Here is a 19408-nt window from a genome sequence, read left to right as displayed (position 1 = left end):
ACATCCCTAATAAGTTCTGAAGAAGGACCGTTTTGAGATGGCATGAGAATGATATCACTAGTGATACGTGCTATCTAATATTGTTGAAGAGGCATGAACACTTTGAATAATCACGAACTCATGATTTTAATAACTAGGTTTATTTGGCCAATTATGTTCATTACATTCTATGTGTTGTGCATGAGACCTTACGTTTGGAATAGGTTTCTGCTGCACTGGATCAAATTGAACAAGATTTGATGGTGTGGGTGGCAGTGCAATTTGACAGATAAGTCTAGTGCTAGTTTGGATAAGTCATATTGGTTTTTGTGGATGACATTCTTGATTATTCAAAGACCAGAGAAGAGCATGAAGAACATTTGAAAGCAGTATTGCCAATTGCTGAGGGAGCAAGCTCTATGCCAAGCTTACAAATGTGATTTCTTCTAGTCACAGATTCAGTTCTTGGACATGTCATTTCTAGAGGAGTGGCTGTGGACCCCGAGGAGATTAAGGCCATCTTCGAGTGGCCCACACCCCGAAATATCACAGAAGTGGGATCTTTCATGGGATTGGCTGGATATTATAAGCGATTCTTTATCTAAGTTTTTATTTTAGCTCAATAAGCCAACATATAATTATGTGCTTTTTCCTAAGTTAAACTTAAGCGAAGTTACATCATCAAATATTTTAGGGTGAAATGTGGGTGACTTCTGCACGCCTAGACACAAGGCTTGTGTAGAAGTACATTCTCGAGCTACAAACTTCAACACTCCCTCTTAGCGAGGAAGGTACTTCTGGAAGAAGCTCCTCCATCGGAATCTGTCTCCAAGCCCATCTCAATATCTGTAGTTGCTCCCTCTGACACCAAAGCTTGTCCTACTACTACCTGATCTGAAACCTGAAGCCTGTCTTGGTCTTTCTTCTGATTTCTTTATGTTTATGTGTGTTAAAGGTTGTGTTCATTATTCTCTAACGACTACGGGTTTGGTTTCCGTCCGATCACCATTCCTATGATTTTTTAAAGCAAATAATGTTTCCCATTAAAATTGTCCACATGTTTTCTCGCCATTCAAGTTTTGCGATTCAGATCGAGAATACTGACCACCAGACAATATGAAAAAATCTAGCTACAAGTTACCTCTGTTTTCTGTTTCACCAACAAATTATGAAGCTGCCCTGACTACACGTTCCTCTTATTGCTGCTACTCCGTACCGATTACTGCTTCAATTCCACCGTGTATCTTCAGCAGAATTTCCCAACAAAAAAGATCACCACGAAAATCAACACTCCCACACTTTGTTGTATAAATGAAGATTATCAGATAATAAATTTTATAAAAAATATCTCAAAAAGCATTACCTCTATTCGTCTAGAGGATGAATGTCTCCTTCAATGTTTGGAATTACAGTTTGAGAATTTTAGAGTCTCTGCGCCTCTCTGTAACTCCGCGCTGGTCTAGCACGCATGTGTCTTTGTATTTCAATTCTGTGTGTTTATTTAGCCGCACGCGTTTTGGACTGCGCGGTTGCTGTCAGAATCTCTGCGATTCTGGTTCACGCGCGCTTAGGGCCACCACAGTCGTGGTTTTCAAATTTCTTCTCAGTATGAATGTATTTTCTCCTAGCGGGTGGTGTCTTACCTTTAGTGGTCGTGTTTTGTCGGGTTCCCTCCAAGCTTAGCTTACCTTCCGATAAATATTATGGCCAATGCTTTCACGAAATAAAAAATGATCTTTGTTGCATTCCTTGTGAGGGTTTTCGTTTGGGTGTGAAATGAGTACTCAGATTTTGAAACATATCTTCTAGCTTTTGTCCACTAGAGTGGGAGCCTCAACCTCTTCTAAAATCAGATTCTAATTGTGGAAAATGCAAGGAGTTCAAAATATGTGATTGTATCTACTCTCAACAATCAAGCCTGCAACTTTGCAAATAGGTGCATTATCTGTGATAACTTGCACCACATTTTCTGGCCCTACTTGTTCAATAGCAGAAATTAAAATATCAACAATGAACTTACCATCCTTGATCTCACTCGAATAATCTTGTGCTTTGATGAACATGGCTCCTTTTGGTGATGATGCAATGCCGTTAATCAAAAGCTTGCATCTTATATCGGTCCAACCATTTGAGATAATGGAAAGCCCTGTACTACCCCATGAGTTACGGATTGGTTTTAGAACATCATCAAGAAGTTGCCTCTCTTTCTTCAGCAAAACTGTTCTGACTTTTTCATAGTTTGGAGTCTTGGACCCTTGTAACCTTGAGGAGCTTTGTTAATCGCTCTCACCAAATCCTGCGAATATGGGGATCGAACCACATTAAAGGGGATGCCACAAGCAAAGATGGCCCTTACCACTCTTGAGTCAGCGTATGCTCTCCCTTGACTATCAAACATTTTCAACAATCTGCTGTCTTGTGTTGTAGATGATGGCTTTGATTCTGCTTCTACTTCTAGTGCTCTCCTCCTTCTTGCTTCTTGAACAATCCTTGGCTCAATGCTATCAGACATGCGAAGATTGGTAGTGCCCGTGCCAGTTTTGCTTAGTTGCTCCTTTTTGAGCCTCATTGCTCTCCTTTCTTGAATTTAGCCCTCACCTATGCATTTTTGGTATGTGCACACACTTCAATACCTTTATCTCTTCATGCAAAATGTGAGCCTTCACTCTTGTGTAAGAGCCCTTGAAGGTCTTTTAAATTTTGCATAAACTGCACTTCCATTCTCATGTACCACCGGGACCCATCTGCTTCAGTTTGGTAACATACTTCCATAGAGGATAATATTCTTGTTGCCTGTTTGCTTGATTGGATTTAGGGTCACTTGAAACACAACTTTGAGAGGCCATAAATGTTGCAAAATCACAATAATACAAAATGAAAAACTCACCCAATTTAGGGGCACTTGAAACACAACTTTGAGAAGCCATGAATGTTGCAAAATTAGGAAATGAAAAACTCACCCAACTAGCCGTTGCCCATGCGCTTCCTCTTGCTCCCCATGCTCCAAAACACAAATAAACTCCTTGCTGTTGCTATACGAAGTTTTTCTTGCAAAAAAATGTGTGAGAAATGAGTGAATGAAGTGCCTTTTTAAAGAAAAGAAGAGGCTCATAGGCTTTCTAGAGAATTCTATTATTTTCATGTTCTAGAGAATTCCATTTGTAATTTTTTTATTAAATTTAGCTAACAACCACATAAAAATTGGTTTATTAGTGTGTTTCGGTGTTAGATGGAGCCCACGCCCTTTTTCCACTCCTTGTGATGGCCGAAAAAGGCCATTTTTTTTTTGGCTGCTGAAACTCGGCCTGTAGTGGCCGAAACACCGGTCGTACCATATGGCGTTTTGAAAGTGTGAAACGCCATACGGTATTGCCGATGACGTTTCGGCCCTGTTTCAAGGTTGTTTCAGCGTTTCGGGCCGTCCCCGATACTGGTATGCCACCATCATCGTCGAAAATCTCAAAACCCTAGGTCTCGAGCCTTCTTTTCTAGGGCTTTTCTTTGAGAGCGTTTTGCTTCTTTGAAGCCTTGTAACTTTAGTGTGTCTCTCTTCGAATGAATTTTAGTAGGGTCACTTTGTACCTTATCATTAGCACATCCATTTTATGTGATTCCTCCTTTACCGAGACTCTTCCCAATGGTGAAAATCCGTAAAGAGCAAGGGGTTTTGGCTGAGGTGACATTGGGCTTCTTCTCCATTGTTAGCATTTTTTCTAGCTCTTGTCTTGTAGGGTTTCCTTCTCCAAGACCTACTAGATTTCATGGTAACAGATCCATCTCGTGCTGATTAGATAGAGAGTGAATCGGGACATTAGAGAGGACATATACAAATTCTATATCTAGGTGACTTGGTCCTCACCCCCAATGACCTTGGACTCGAAGATGTCTTTCTACTTAGAGCACTTTTTGGAGTTGTGGGATGGTATCATTGTTCGGCCCCCATACACATACAAATGTTGGATGCATTCACCTAGGATCTCTTTGGAACAACTTCGGGTCAGATCTCATCGACTATGATTGGAGATTGATCACCATATCCCATGTTCTAAGAGGGTTTGCCAAATTTTCCACCTATAAGAGCTAGAGACAGAGATGCACCTCATTTTTTGGTGCCTTATATACTACGAGGTTAGAGGACGTTACTATTGCCTCTGTAGTGACTTAGGGGGCTCACTCTCTAGATTATTTCAATATCAGGATCATAGGTGCCTATTTCTTTTCATCACAAAGATATCTAGTCATAGATCTCTGCTCTTGTACTATTCCTTGGGCAGATTAGGATGATCACTTCATACTTTCATGCCGTTCCATCAGATCAGAGCAACAAGCAATAGGTTGAGCTCCATAGTACTTTAGATCATAGAGTGGTGAGACTTCAAGTCTCCTCTCAACCTTCTCCCTTGGGAGATTGATTGATATGTTTGAAATTGGTTTGGAGATGCATGACCATGCATTTGATCACACACCTTCATAATGATAAAGGGTTCAACTAGACTATTAAGTCAATTAATTATGGTCAACTATTAAGTCAATAATTAAAGTCAATTAATTATTGTGGACTATTAAGTCAATTTCTAAGGATAAATAATGAAGTTATTTAAGTGACTTAGAAATGATTTCAACCATTGATCACCTAGAATTTTTCTATAAGGGAGATAACCCTAATGAAAAGGTGAAGATACACAAGTAGAGAAAGTAATTTTCTCTAGAGTGAGAGGATCAACTACACTGTGGCACGAAGGAAGAAGAGTGCAGGTTGATTCAAGAGCATTTCTAGGAGGCTGAATTGCCGAAGTGAGCAGGTGGTCAAATTGTTGGAGTGGTTGATTTGGGAGGGCTGAATTTCCTAAGGCGCAGAGGTTGTTCAAGGGGAAGGCGTAGGGTTGAGTTGCTGGTGAGAGGTTGGCCGAACTTCTTCAGACTGAATTTCTTCAAAGGCTAATTTCCAGTGCACTAAAATTCCTTGGGTCGAATTCTTCTAGTGCGATCCAAGTGGCAGGTTCCAGTCAATGCATATTTCCTTGTAATTTCTTTGTGGGTCGAAACTTTGATTTTTGTGAGATTAATTAATGAAGGAGAATTTGTTGTAGGTGTTCATTTGTTGTAATGCGTGATTGATCTCTCTCTAATTTTATTTCCGCTGCATACAAATTTATGGATGTTAAAATACTAGTGATTTTATTTTTCAACAATTTAGAATTTATTTGGCTGATAAAATAAATATCTGGGAATAAATAAATGTAGTGAGAAAACAAGTTTGGGTTGGTATTACGAGATTTAACACAACATGCCTCTACCCAAGCCTAGCTAGGCCCATGTAATGCTGCCATTTTACATGTTTTTGCTCAACCCTATATTGTTTCTTCAAGAAAAACCTCATAATTGTTTTTTCAAGGAAAACCTCTTAGGGAAACCCAAGGGATGCTTTACCACATTCATGGATGGCACCCCTAGTAATGGCATAGACTAGAGCACCTAACCCAGGGAGGGTTTGAAGTTTGAACCGGGTATCCGCTGGCATTGAACTTGCCAAATGCCCAGTATAGAAAATTCTGAAGTTCTGTAGCCCACCCCGGTTTCAGTTGCTTTTATGTCATTGTTTAATGCCCAGAACCCACATATGCTGATATATAAACATGAAGATAAATTTGAATTGAAACACTAACAAGCTACCTCTACTTTTAACATTTCACTTTCATCTAATAAATAAATAAGATAAGCATGCACATAATTTAAGACACTAGGATTTTTGGTCAAACATTGACCCTGGAAAAACCCAAAAGGGGAAAACAAGTCTAGAAGAGGAATTTTATTGTTTTTCATAAAGAATTTATGACAACATTGAATACACATCAAGGGTACTTATCTCTCCCTTGAAAATCTGCCCAACTCCTAGAAATTTATACTGCTACCTCTACTTTTAACATTTCACTTTCAACTGATAAAAAAATAAGACAAGCATGCACAAAATCTAAGACACTAGGATTTTTGGTCAAACACTGACCTTGGAAAAACCCACAAGGGGAAAAACAGTCTAGAAGAGGATTTTTATTGCTTTTCACAGAGAATTTATGACAATATCAAATACACATCAAGGGTACTAATGTCTCCTGAGTCCTAAGTTGCATGAAACGGGGAAATGGGTACGAGTTTCCGAAACGGGCATGGGTACGAAATGTGACCCCCCCAAATTTTGGAAATAGGGAAATGCGATATATATATTAGAATTTAGGACATTTAAGAAATGTTATGTGCAATCATAAAGCATACATGATACATTATAATTTATTACATTTAAAGTTTAAACATTATGATTAAATTTACATCACATTTACTCATGAATGATCACATAATGAAAATAGCAATATCGGAATATCCAAAATCAACCTTTATTATATATCCAAATCTCAAAATCAGCCTTTATTATATATATGAGGCTGCAAGTACAATAAAGACTATGAGGCTGCAAGAACTATAAAGACAAAAGACCACTGCTCTCTTCCTCTTTTCTCCTTTGCTAAAATCGTCCGTCTCCAAGAGAAACGACTTGCTCAATTGTGTGATGAGGGAATGAGGCGAGAGTCTTTTTATAACTTGAGAGAGGCATCTAGAAGCATCCACAAGATATTTTATTTGCCCAATAAAAAATTAGAACTGAAAAAACAAAAAAAAATAAAAGAAAAATCGCAATATGAAGTGGAAACTCCGTCGTACGGCCTGGAAACTCGTTTCCGGCCGTACTGGCCACGTTTCCCCAGCCGGAAACTCGTTTCCAGGCCGTACGGTATGCGTTTCCGTTTCGTTTCCTGGCTGAAACGGACCTGGGGGCAACGTTTCCTGCAACATAGAATCTCTCCCTTGAAAATTTGCCTGGCTCCTAGAAATTTAATATTTATACTGCTGTCCTTGAAACTTGAGCCACTATCCAGACCTCTACACCTCGAACTGTGGGCTACTGTCCAAAATTTCTCCCTCAAATTTCGTGCCACTTAACAACTTCTCAGCCCTCAAATTTCATGCCCTTTGCCTAGAATTTTCTCCTCAAAATATGGGCCACTTTCCAGCAGTCCTTTGCATGCAATTTCGAGCCACTGAATGCAATTAATTCCTAGAAAATTGTGCTACTGAAAACCCTTTTTCCTCTTCAAAATCTGTGCTGTGGCAGCCTTGAAATTTGTGCTGTTGATCTCATAATTTCAAGCTGTTGTTTTCCTAGAAATTTGGGCCTCCACAAAATTCGGGTTCTGACACCTCTCCGAAATTCTCGACGCCCCTATATTTTCGGGTCTCCACAAAATTCGCTCTGGTCTCCTAGAAATACGTGCCAGGTTTCTAGCTTAGGAAATCGGGCTGTGAGAAGACTCTCCTTGCTACTGTGCTATAGAATCTCTCCAAGTTGTTGTAGATTTCTCTCCTTGGCAAATGGTTGTCACAACCTCAAACTCTTCTCCTCCTCTTTGCTCTTCTCTTCTCCAACTTGCACATGAAGAATAAGAGGCTCCTCTTGATGAAGTTATCTCAACCTCCTCTTCTTCATTCCTCTTATCCAACTCTATACTTAAAGAATGAATGAGCTCCTTTGCATTTTCTCCCTTGTTAGTCTTCTCTAATTAAGTGAAGCTGTAACCCTTGATCAAGGGCTGAGATTAGATCTCAGCTCTCCTTGATCAAAGGTGGAGATCTAATCTCCCACTGACCCCCTTTTTATGTCTTCCCCTTCATTAAGAATCTCCCTAGACACTTTAATGCTGTTTTTGTACCTTTTTCCACATAAAGTAACTTTAATAATATAAAGTACCATGTACTTTTTCTCATAAAGTCACTTTAAAAACATAAAGCAACTTTAACATAATAAAGTACTTTGTACCTTTAAACCTCATAAAGTGATTTTAAGTCATGTGACTTTAATAACTCATAAAATCACTTACTGAAAAGGTGTTTCATGTGTTTTCCTAGGTCAAAGACAAAAAACACTTGGAAATACTTCCTCGGTACCCTTTTTCTCAACACTCCATCTTACTGAGGAATGTGTTTCTCACCACTCTAGAAGTCGGTAATCCTCCCGATCCTTGTGCACCTCTGGAAGATCCTAAAATCTCTAGTGAGCTCCCCTGCTCGGGAGCCTGCTGCTCTACATCACTAGTGGCCAGAGTCACCACTAAAGCAAACTCTGTATCAAACTTGGTGGAAAACTCATCCACCTCGGCTAATGCTGCGACACCCTTCTTCTTCTCCTTCTTGTTAGGACATTAAAAGGCATAATGACCCAACTTCTTACATGCAAAGCATCTCACTTTGCTCATGTCCTTCTCGGATTCCCGTTCTCCCTTCTGCTGCTTGGTCCCACTAGAAGACCCCTTCTTGGCCTTCTTCTTGCCCTTAGCTGTGAGGGCTACATTCTCCTCCTCATCTACCCGACCACACTAGCTACCACTCTTGACACTCCTCCCGGATGAAATCATTCCACATCCTCCTCCAATTAGGAAAATGCTCTGTGGCAACAATGCCATCTACGAATCCATCCCATTGCTTGGGAAAACCATCCAATGCTGTCCTGACCAGCTGGTCCTCAGGGATAATCTCTCCCACTGCAGCCAACTCATCTCTCACTTGTGTGATCTTGGTGAGGTATGAGGTCCCCGTGTTAGTTTTAGTCATCTTGGTGTTTTTCAATCTCACGGAACACCATCTTCCTGTTCTCATTGTTGCTCTGGTAAAGTCTTATTAGGGAGTCCCACATCTCATAGGCATATCTCTTCCCTGACACGAGGTATAATGTGGTCTCTGATAGCATCTAGAAGGATCCTCTTATCCTTCACATTCCGCTTGTTGATGTCTGCCAACTGAACTAGATCAGTGGGTGGTTGCACTGCACTCTCTACAATATCGCACACCTCAACCTCTTCAAGCAGTAAGACTGTCCTCTCCTTCCATGGACCAAAGTTTTCAACCCCACTCAACCTATCCTCCACCCTCAAACCAGTAGCTATCTGACCCCCACAACCAACACAACTCCTTAATCATTGAGAACTATCAAACACCTCCCTCTCAACCACAAGTATCTGGTATATAGGTAGTTTTCTGCTAGCTGGTCACTTTTATCAGCTGAGGATTCTGAGGTTCTATAGCCCACCCCGGTTTCAGTTGTTTTTATGTCATTGTTTAATGCCCACAGCCCACATATGCTGATATATAAATATGAAGATAAATCCGAACTGAAACACTAACAGGGTACCTCTACTTTTAGCGTTTCGCTTTCAGCTGATAAAGAAATAAGACAATCATGCACATAATTTAAGACACTAGGATTTTTGGTCAAACACTGGCCTTGGAAAAACCTACAAGGGGAAAACCAGTCTAGAAGAGGATTTTTATTGCTTTTCACAGATAATTTATTACAACATTAAATACACATCAAGGGTACTTATCTCTCCCTTGAAAATTTTCCCAGTTCCTAGAAATTTATACTGCTGTCCTTGAAACTCGAGCCACTGTCCAGACCTCTGCACCTCAAACTGTGTGCCACTGTCCAGAATTTCTCCCTCAAATTTTGTGCCACAAGAAAGCTTCTTAGCCCTCAAATTTCGTGTGCTCTGCCCATAATTTTCTCATCATAATTTGGGCCACTTTCCAGCACTCTTCCTGGAATTTCGAGCCACTGACTGCAATCAATGCCCACAAAATTGTGCCACTGACAGCCCTTTTTCCTCGAAATATTTGCAGTCTGTCCTGCAAATTCTCCTCAAAATATGTGCAGGAGTCTCCTTGATTTTTGTGCTATGGTAGCCTTGAAATTCCTGCTGCTGATTTCAGAATTTCAAGCTGCTGTTTTCCCAGAAATTTGGGTCTCCACAAATTTCGGGTTCTGGCACCTGCCCAAAATTCTTGCTGCCCCTGTATTTTTGGGCCTCCACAAATTTCGCACTGGTTTCCTAGAAATGCGTGCCAGGTTTCTAGCTTAGAAACTCGGGCTGTGAGAAGACTCTCCGTGCTGTTGTAGATTTCTTTCCTTGGCAAATCACTGTCGCAGCCTCAAACTCTCCTCCTTGCTCCTCTTCTCCAACTTGCACATGAAGAATAAGAGCCTCCTCTTGTAGAAGCTATCTCAGCCCCCTCTTATTCACTCCGCTTCACGAACTCTACACTTGCAGAATGATGAGCTCCTTTCCCTTTTCTCCCTTTTTAGTCTTCTCTAATGAAGTGAAGCCCTAACCCTATGATCAAGATCTGAGATTAGATCTCAGCTCTCCTTGATCAAGGTGGAGTTCTAATCTCCCATTGACCCCCTTTTCATGTCTTTCCTTTCACTAAGAGCCTCCCAAGTCACTTTAATGTTGTTTTTGTACCTTGTACTTTTTTCCAAGTAAAGTTACCTTATGTTTAACATAAAGTAACTTTGTTAGAGATTTTTCGGCGTACATCACAAGAAATATCATTTGTTGATGCATTTCGAACCAACTAGTGTGGTTCATCGTCAGGACAAACTGAATGAGCAGATCAGGCATTGCATGTTAAATAAATAGAGCAGAAACTCCAATGGCTATATTGACAACGACTAGATTTGACTGGTTAGTTAGGACCGGATTTAATTAAAAAAGGAACCTTGGTTAGTTAAATTCTTATTAGAACAAAAGTAAAGGACCATTTTTAACCACCTATAACTATAAATGTATATTAAAAAATAAATTATAACCAAAGCTAATATATATTAATAGTTAGTTATAAAAATTATTAAATATGTAAAAATACTTAATTAACTAAATTCAAACATAAGTCAAAGGGGCTGTTCCATACATTAATAAATAAATTATAAACTAAATTAATATTAAATAATAGACATCTATAGAAGTTCAACAAATATATATAAATAATAGGGTAATTTAAGGTTATGATAATAGAGTAATTTAATGATATTATATATAAATAAATTAATCTACATTAATAGTACGTAATCCAAGTTATTAAATCTAAATATTAGAGTAGTTAGTAATAAAAGTCATAAACATTAGGGTAATATAAAAAAGTGAGTTATATAATTTAATTAACATGTAAGATAAAGGGACAATTCTAAAAATATATTAAGATAAATCAATTAAAAATAAATTAATTTTAATTCAAAATTTATCTATAAAAGTTAGTTAAAAATTAGAGTAATTTAAGGGTTAGAAAGAAAATGTTAATATTTAAAATTAAAGGTTAAAATAATCAAAGATTAATTGCAAGCTAATTCCCATTAAGTTATTAGCATAAATAAGAGCTACTATAAGAACTTCAAGGAACAAAGGCCCCAAGAAACAGGAAACCAGGGGAAAAAATCATAAAAGACAACAAAGGGAAGGGGGGGGGCAGGGAGACCATGACTAGGAGGAGAGGGCTGGGACCCAGCAACTACTGATCCTCCAGCCATCCTCTCTATTGAGATTGTTCGGCCTTTTCTCAATCTCAAGCGCCTCCCTAAATTTTTGGTGATGGAATTGGGACACTCTAGCAATCACACTAGCCTCCTCGATGCAGACATGATGATTGGTTTTCTCAACATGCTCTGCTAAAGCAGAAGACTTGGCTCTCCTATGCTTAAGGTCAGCTGCGTGCTCACTAATCCTCTGATTAATGGAGCGACCAGTCTCACCAATATAGGGGGTCCCACATGAACAGGGAATAATATAAACCCCTTTCATGTCCTTGGGGTCAATGGGATCCTTCACAGATCTGAGAGACTTACGAATGGTATTGAGAGGTCTAAAGGTCGAGGGGACATTATGCTTCTTAAGGATCCTCGCAATCCTGTCTGTAGTCCCCTGAACAAATGGAAGATGGACACCGGGAATCCTCTCCTTCTTATCTCTTTTAGCTACTGAGTTCTTAGCTGCTTTGAGGAAAGCCTTCTGACCCAAGTGCCTACTATAACCGTTTTCAACAAAGACATTAAGGAGATGGGATTTCTCCTCTTCGAATAAAGTCACTTTAAAAACATAAGGTGACTTTAATATAATAAAGTACTTTGTACTTTCGAACCTCATAAAGTGACTTTAAGTCAAATGACTTTAATAACTGGTAAAGTCATTTACGAGAAAGCTGTCTCGTGTGTTTTCCTAGGCCAAAGACAAAAAGTACCAAGAAACACTTCCTCTGTACCCTTTTTGTGAACACCCAGCAACATTAGCGACAACTGGTTGAGCTAATCCCTTGGGCTTGCTCAATTCTATCTACATCTAAGTTGATTATTTCAAGATAACCATATTTACAGAAGCAAAATGCTATCAAATTTAGAATTTTTATTTTCCAATGCTCTTTTACTACATTCACTATAACTCTGAGAAACCTGTAAAGCCCAAAACAATAGGGAGAAGACAAAGAGATACTGTGTATTCTTATTGGTGGTAGTAGCACAATGAATTTTTAAGTAGTTAAAATAACTGAAGGGGAAGGGTTTAGGGAAACATGTGTATAAAATTCAGAGCGTGAAAATGCCCACAGACCTTTAGTAATCCATGCAACACTTTATATTTGGAGAATTTCATACAAATGAATTTGGGAATGTTGTTTTCAGTGTTCAATTCATTAAATATCTTAAGGATATGCACCATTTGTATTTTCATCTAATGAAATGTTTCAGAAGCAAACAGTGATGGCCATTTTCAGAATTTACAGATATCAAAGTGTGTTTCAGTAAAGAATTGCTGACAAAATGGCTTCCAAAGAAGCACAACAGTTAGAACAGCGGCTGGAGGCCCAGCTCCTTCAACTCCAGTCTGAGACTGAATTGTTTCAGAGACTTATGTACAAGAATAAGAACCAACACCGCCGCTGCCTTTACTATCAAGCTCTGTCTAAGGTATCAAAGGCTTCATAATCATCTATTTTTTCAAATGTTACATATCGGGTCAATACTATTTTATAGTTGTCAAAAACGTCAAGAAACCCATTGTTGCTATTGTCAGTAATATTTGACTTTGCTAGGCAGATATTAGGCATATATTTCAAAGTTTTAGATGACAGTTCCACTAGTGGGTATGCTATGTTCATTCAGTGATGTTATGGCAATGTCTCATCTGTGTACTTCAATCTAGTTTGAACTTTAACATGACAAGCTTTAGGAACCCTTTTCTCTTACATGAAAGTCAAGTTTCATTAGGATTATTTATGTTTTGGATCTCTGTTTGTTTGGTGCAGGTGAGGAGAGATTTGAGGCTCTTTGAAACTGCAGACCTCAAAAATATACTGAATAAGTGTTTTCAAATTATTGGAATAAATAATCCCGCTCAAACAGTCAATCCTCTGGGAAGGTAAACATTTTCTTGTGCTGTTTCTGTAATGCATGTATGCTATAGCATTGATGTTCATCTTGTTGTAATTAGTTCGGTCCTTGGGAAATCTTCCTTTCACTTAGTGTCGTGTATACAGATACCAGATATCAGTGCCTCAGTTGCATGGGACTTAGGTTGCCAATCTTTTATATATATATATATATATATATAGGATTGGGCCTAATGGTTAAGAACATGTGTTTTATTGTAAGAGGAAATGCAGAGGGGAGTATAGTATGTACACCTCAATAGACTTTAGCAGTAAAGTCACTGTGCAGAGGCGGGTTTCTTGTCACACAAATAAAGGAGTCTCATACACCAATTTGGTGTCTGGCTTGACCATGACCTTAAAATATTATATATATATCGTTTTCTTTTTAAATTTTTTATTTTTTATTTTAATTTTAAAACCAAAACTGGAGAAAATTATATGATAAAGGCTGTAGCAGAGCTAAAGAGCAAGAGTACATGATATTGCTGGCCTGGGTTTCCAGACAAAATAGCCAGTTCATATATGCAACAAAAACCAGAGTTGTACAAATGTCCACAATTAAAGCATTTAAAAGTTTCTTACAGGTATACAACCTTAGAAAAACACCTAGGATTTTAATTGATTTACTAAACATAAAAGTTACTGAAAACATGCTAACTATGGTTTCTTCTTGCCCAATTTTGGAAGGATGGGAGTCTTGGTTTCCCAGATTCATGCCCTCCATCTTTTGATGGACTGTATCTTCCTCCTTAGAATCTGCTTGGACTGAATTTTATTGACAATCTGTGTTTCGAAGCAGCTGAATAAGATTTTTTTCTATGATTGTGGACCATAATTCGCAACATAGAGCATTCTGTCTCCAAGTCATCGATTTGTTGCTTCTATTGGACCAGAGTTGATCCGGACTTATGCAGGAACACAAAAGAATACAAACATAAACATAAACACAGAGATGTAGCAAAAATAAATCTTCATTTCATTAAATATCAAAGGACTGAAAGATGCTTACATATAGAATGGAAATAAACTAGCTGAGGCAATGGTAGCTTATCTCTGAGAAGAGGTGTGGCGGCTACATGCCTCTGAACTGTGTTACAATGAAGCTCAAGGGCCTTTTTATTATTGAACAGCAAAGGGAAACCATAAACAATCAAAACCCTAACCCTAGGAGATGGAACACCAAGAGTTTGTTGGCCCCGTTGGGGTTAGTTGGGCAGCCAACTTCCCGGGGTTGTAACTTGGTCATATGATCTCTGTTTGGCGCGTATGATACGTTGTTGGAAAGATCTCTTCGAGTACTTCAATATTTGCGGCAGGCCCTTGCCTACGGCTACAAGCTTGCTTTGGACCTCAAAATAATGCCATTTAGGGGGTCAAAACAACTCCGGAATTTCAGGGCCCGAAAAACTGCTAAAAATAGTAAATGCTGCTATAATCAAGGAAACTGATGAAACCAACTGGAGGTCTAGGAGGAATAGGCCGGTGGCCAGCAATATCCACTTGGATTAAGAGTATTCATAATTATTTCATTTTGAGAGGTGCAGTGATGTTTGTTTTCATGGACTTTGTTAGTCACAAAGAAGAGTGAGCTTCTGTTATGTTGAATGGACTCTTTGTGTCTTTTGAGGATCTTGCAAAAATCCCGGGCTTCCCAATAGTCCATGGATAAGTCACTACAGGACAACATTGCCAGCCCCTGACATTTCTCTTAAGAGAGCCAGGCTGCCACTTGGATGAATTTGTCCCAAGGGGATCCTGATTCCGGATTTTGGAAAGGCTTCGTACACCATAGACCATACAACAAAATGACCAGGGAACGAAAATTCCAGAGCTTGCTTATACCAAAGTCGAGAGAACTAGAATGACAAGTGCCCAACAAAGGCCATGGTTGCAAGAAAATCGAAGTACCATACACTTGAAAAAAGTTACGAAAGCACCAAGAGACCACAACTTACTAAAACCAAAGCTAAAAGAACTAAAAGGATAGGTGCCAAACAAATACCCAGGATGCAAGAACACTGAAATACCATACACGCAGAAAAAATCGAAGAACCAGAACAAAGAAATGATTATGCACTTATTGTTAAATTCTTGAACCTAACACTTGATACCTTATTAACCTAGCAAATTACAAATCTATTGGATAAATGCACAACTCAGTTCTTAACTCAGTTCTTAACACCAATCTCAATCACATGTGACACTTACAAATTATGCCCAATGAAAACTAGTTCTTCATTAATACCTCAGTTAAAGCCTACTTGGGCTCACATATTGGAATAATGGCCCAACTGAAGACAACTACAATTACTACATACCCTCGATCTGATCCAATTAATCAAACCTTAGATCTATCCTCGATCTCCTTGTTTGATCGTGGATCTCTTATGTTGCATTTCCGCACCTTCTTTGGACCAAATATAGTAGAATGAAAATCCTTCTCCACTCATCACCGAGATGCCTTTCTCAATGTCTTGTGCTATTATATGGTGTCTTTCTCCTCTCCTTAGCTTTGCTTTTATAACTTTACATTGAGCTAAATACATAGCCCTAATCTCCAAAGTGATTGGCAATTGAGATTAGATCTCGCCTCACTTGAAATCAATGATTGAGATCAAACAATAATCACTAAAGTATATACCTTACTTTTCCTAAGTTTTTCTAGCTCAATAGCCAACATAATTAATTATGTGTTCTTTCTAAGTTAGACTTAGGCTAAATTACAATAGCAATCTACTCAATACTTGAGCAAGTGTCCTAAGGAGACTTTGGGTGACTTATGCACACCTAGAAACTTAGGTGTATGGAGAAGTACCTGCCCGAGCTACAAACATCAACACTTATCATGTCTTGAAATTTTATTTTTCAAACTAAAATTCCAAAGCACTGTTGATTTTGGGTAGCATCGGATGTGTTCTAGCTCCGAAATTTTGTGGAGGGGCTAGAACACATGAGATCTCCAGAACTCAGAAATCGTTTGGAGAAATTCCACCCGAATGAGGAGTTACTAAAATAATAAATATTTTTAATGGGTTCTTAAGTCTAAACTTAGGAAAATAAAAATATTAATGTGTATTAATCAATGTGGAAAAAGTCGAAGTCGAGATTAAATCGGCAAGGGTCCAAAAATTGAAAAAGTCGTTAAAGTCTGGAGTTTTTGAAAAAGTCGGCAAAATTAAAAAATACAAAAATATTCATTTCCTAAAAAATCCCGACTTTTTCAATAAAATCCCGATTTTTTCAACAAAAAAAAAATCGTTAAAGAAACTACCTCATTCACGATTTTTTGGAAAAAGTCTTGATTTAATCCCGACTTTTTTAACTGGGAAAAAATCGACCGATTTAATCGGCCAGCCAAAAAAAACGTGTTTTGGGGATTTAATCCCGATTTTTTCTTGACTTTTTTCACTATTAATAACAATATGTGTGAGAAGGTTATGAGTGATGAGGATCAAACCTGTTTTAATCTTAGTCGTTGATTAGAGATTAGATCATGGCCTTTGATTCTTCAACATGAAAAGTATAAGAAGAGGCTTGAGGGCTAGTTGGAGACACACTAAGAGATCAAATAGTTCGATTTTTCTGGGGCGTGGTTTGCTGAGAGAGTCGAGCTAAGTGATCTGAGTTGCAGTGAGGGACAGTTCGGCAGAGGGACTTCAGTCCAAGGCCGAGGATACATAGCAAAGAGGCAGAGCAGCAACAGGAGAGACATCGCAGCTCCAGAGAGGGTGACGCAGAAGCTAGAGGGGTTGACGCAGTTCCTTAGAGGCAGCGTTGGGGTTTTCTGCGGGGCAGAGGGAGCAACAATTCAACATATCGACTTCTGAGCAAGAGAGGCTCACTGGGAGGGTGACACAGCTCCTAGAGGAGGTGACGCAGTTCCAACGTAAATATTGGTACAACCATCGCTGCCCAACACTGGGAACAACAGTTGTCATCTGTGGGGTTTCATCATCCAATTGCTGGAATTGTCAAAATATCTGTCTCTGGATAGAAGTACTTCTGCCAGGTTTATTCTTTGTTGGGTGAGCCGGATTTGACACCCTAGTTGTATTCAGAAATCTACTTAATAATATAAACCCTCTATATGCTGCACCGGTTTTCCCGAATTGGGTATTTCCGAGCACGATTGTCCAAAAATAACGGTGCCCTTGTGTGATTGTCTCAGTTTATTTCAGTTCGTGATCTGTATGTATGTGTAGGCTGCAATAATGTTTTCATCGCTGTTTAAGTAATTAAGTAACTTGTTAAATGTAAAGAACAAGTAGGAGATGATAAACCAATGATTGCAGTAGGATTTGTGATGTGTAGATTCATAAATTCTCACATGGTATTAGAGGATTGCAGATCATAGGAGACTAAAGACACCAGCCGAGAAATCCAGAAGAATTTGCTGCAGAGAGCAACTGTCCCGAGAGACAGCGCTGTTCCAGAGCCCGAGACATAGGAGGAGTGACACAGTGCAGAAGAGGTGACGCAGAGCCTTCGTAAGCATTGTGAGTTAGGTGAGGGTGACGTAGTAGCTGGGAGGAGCCCACGTAGTAACTGCGTCAGCTGTCTAGGCCAGCGCAAAAGCAGAGAGGGGCAGATCAGGCTCACGCAGAGCCACGTCATCTTTCCGGACTAGGAAGGAATGACGCAGTGGCCAGGAGGAGCTGATCCAGCTCACGCAGAGCCAGAGGAGCTCAGATACATCAGTTGCTGGGGCTAGGGGAGCAAAGCAATTTTGATTTGAGGAGCTGGTGGGATGCTGTTGCTGTTGGTGCAGAATAGTGTCTGTGGAGACAAAGACAAGGTAGAGGGAGTCACTGCCTTAACAGGTTTCTTGCCAAAGAAATTTAGATCCGGGTTACAGCAACAAAGGAGGATTGGAGAGGAGTGATTTGACATTTGTCCGGTGAATTTCCGAGAAGGAAATTGAGACTCAGAGGGAGTTTGGAGGAGCTTGTTCCTTAGAAGATTTTTTGCGCCGAAGAAATCCAGATCCAAGTCTTGTAGGATTAGTAGCAGGAAAGGGAGAATAGAACCAATCCTACATTTTTGAGCAGAGATGGCAGTGAATGGGTTGAGGGATCAGGACAGATTGGATGGAGCATCCAATTTTGTCATTTGGAAGGCCAGGATCCTGGAAATCCTAGACAAACATTGCATCAAGGACTATGCCTTGAAGGTAGTTGCTATGCTAGTCGATGCTGATTCGATGAAGAAGTATGAGGAGGCCCAGGCTAAGGCCAAGTGCATGATCGTAGACGGAGTCAAAGATCATGTAGTACCACATATTGCTGAGAAGGAAACAACAAAGGAGATTTGGGAGGTGTTGACCCTGCCGCCTACACCTACCTACAAGTCAGTGAGAAAAGCCTTCAACCCCACAAGGTGTGGTTGGTGGCAGGGAACTCAGAGAAGGGGCTGTCACACTAAATCCCGACTCTCTCCGTTTAAGCTATCTCCTAGGTTAGCTAAGGGGGTGGTCCCTAATGAAAAGTTAAGTTAAAAAGAGATGTGAGTTTCTAGGAGAATTGTTAGAGTTAAATAGATTATTTCTTTAAGATTTATAAGCAAAAACTGATATGAGCAATAACCATCATAAGATAAGCATGAAATACATAAACAACTAGTGCCTTCCAAGTATTTGCTCTTTAAGAAATGAAATTGTATTTTGCTTAAAACAAAAGTAGAATGCTTAAAAAATTGAAAGCAAAGCAATCCTGAAATGGAGACAAGGATGACATGAGATAGTCAAAATGATAATCTACAATTAGTGTACAAGAACTAGATCAAGACATGCAAGTAGAACTACATACTTGTCTAGTTAAAACAATGCTCTAGGTAGCAAATAAAATCCTTGAAAGGACAAGATATTGATCAAGAAAAATATTTAATTTAAATTTATGTGATCTTAGTAGGTTAGAGGAAAGGAAACTCCCTCTTTCAAAATTGTTTGATGAGATCCTTGAGGCAAACCGATTGGGTCCTTCTATTCTTGATCTTGGGAGTTAGTTCGTTTATTGGAGAGCTACCCCACGCCCAAGTAAATCCTTCAACCAAATCTAAAGATCTCTACACACTTGGAAAAAGATGTTAGCAATCATAAGGGATTAGATTATACAATGGAGGAGAAGGCTAGAGA

At 39.2% G+C, this 19408-nt stretch overlaps 1 protein-coding gene across 2 annotated transcripts in view; it reads left to right on the top strand.

Moving 5' to 3' along the window:
• The window catches only part of LOC149160973 (uncharacterized), a 342465-nt gene that overhangs the window by 57724 nt on the left and 265333 nt on the right, over nucleotides 1-19408 (top strand). For both annotated transcript variants that reach the window (XM_089436855.1, XM_089436856.1), the window contains exons 2-3: nucleotides 12650-12814; nucleotides 13153-13265. In XM_089436855.1, the coding sequence (XP_089292981.1) occupies nucleotides 12668-12814; nucleotides 13153-13265 (260 nt within the window). In that variant the 5' untranslated portion in view covers nucleotides 12650-12667. The remainder of the gene's footprint in view (nucleotides 1-12649; nucleotides 12815-13152; nucleotides 13266-19408) is intronic.

The sequence above is a fragment of the Pinus tabuliformis genome, chromosome 5_2 (genome assembly GCF_031772625.1).
Source record: "Pinus tabuliformis cultivar Carrire ecotype Pingquan chromosome 5_2, CPIR1, whole genome shotgun sequence".
Taxonomy (NCBI): Eukaryota; Viridiplantae; Streptophyta; class Pinopsida; order Pinales; family Pinaceae; genus Pinus; species Pinus tabuliformis.
Note: the sequence above shows the minus strand (reverse complement) of the source record. Positions and strands in the feature narration are given on the sequence as shown.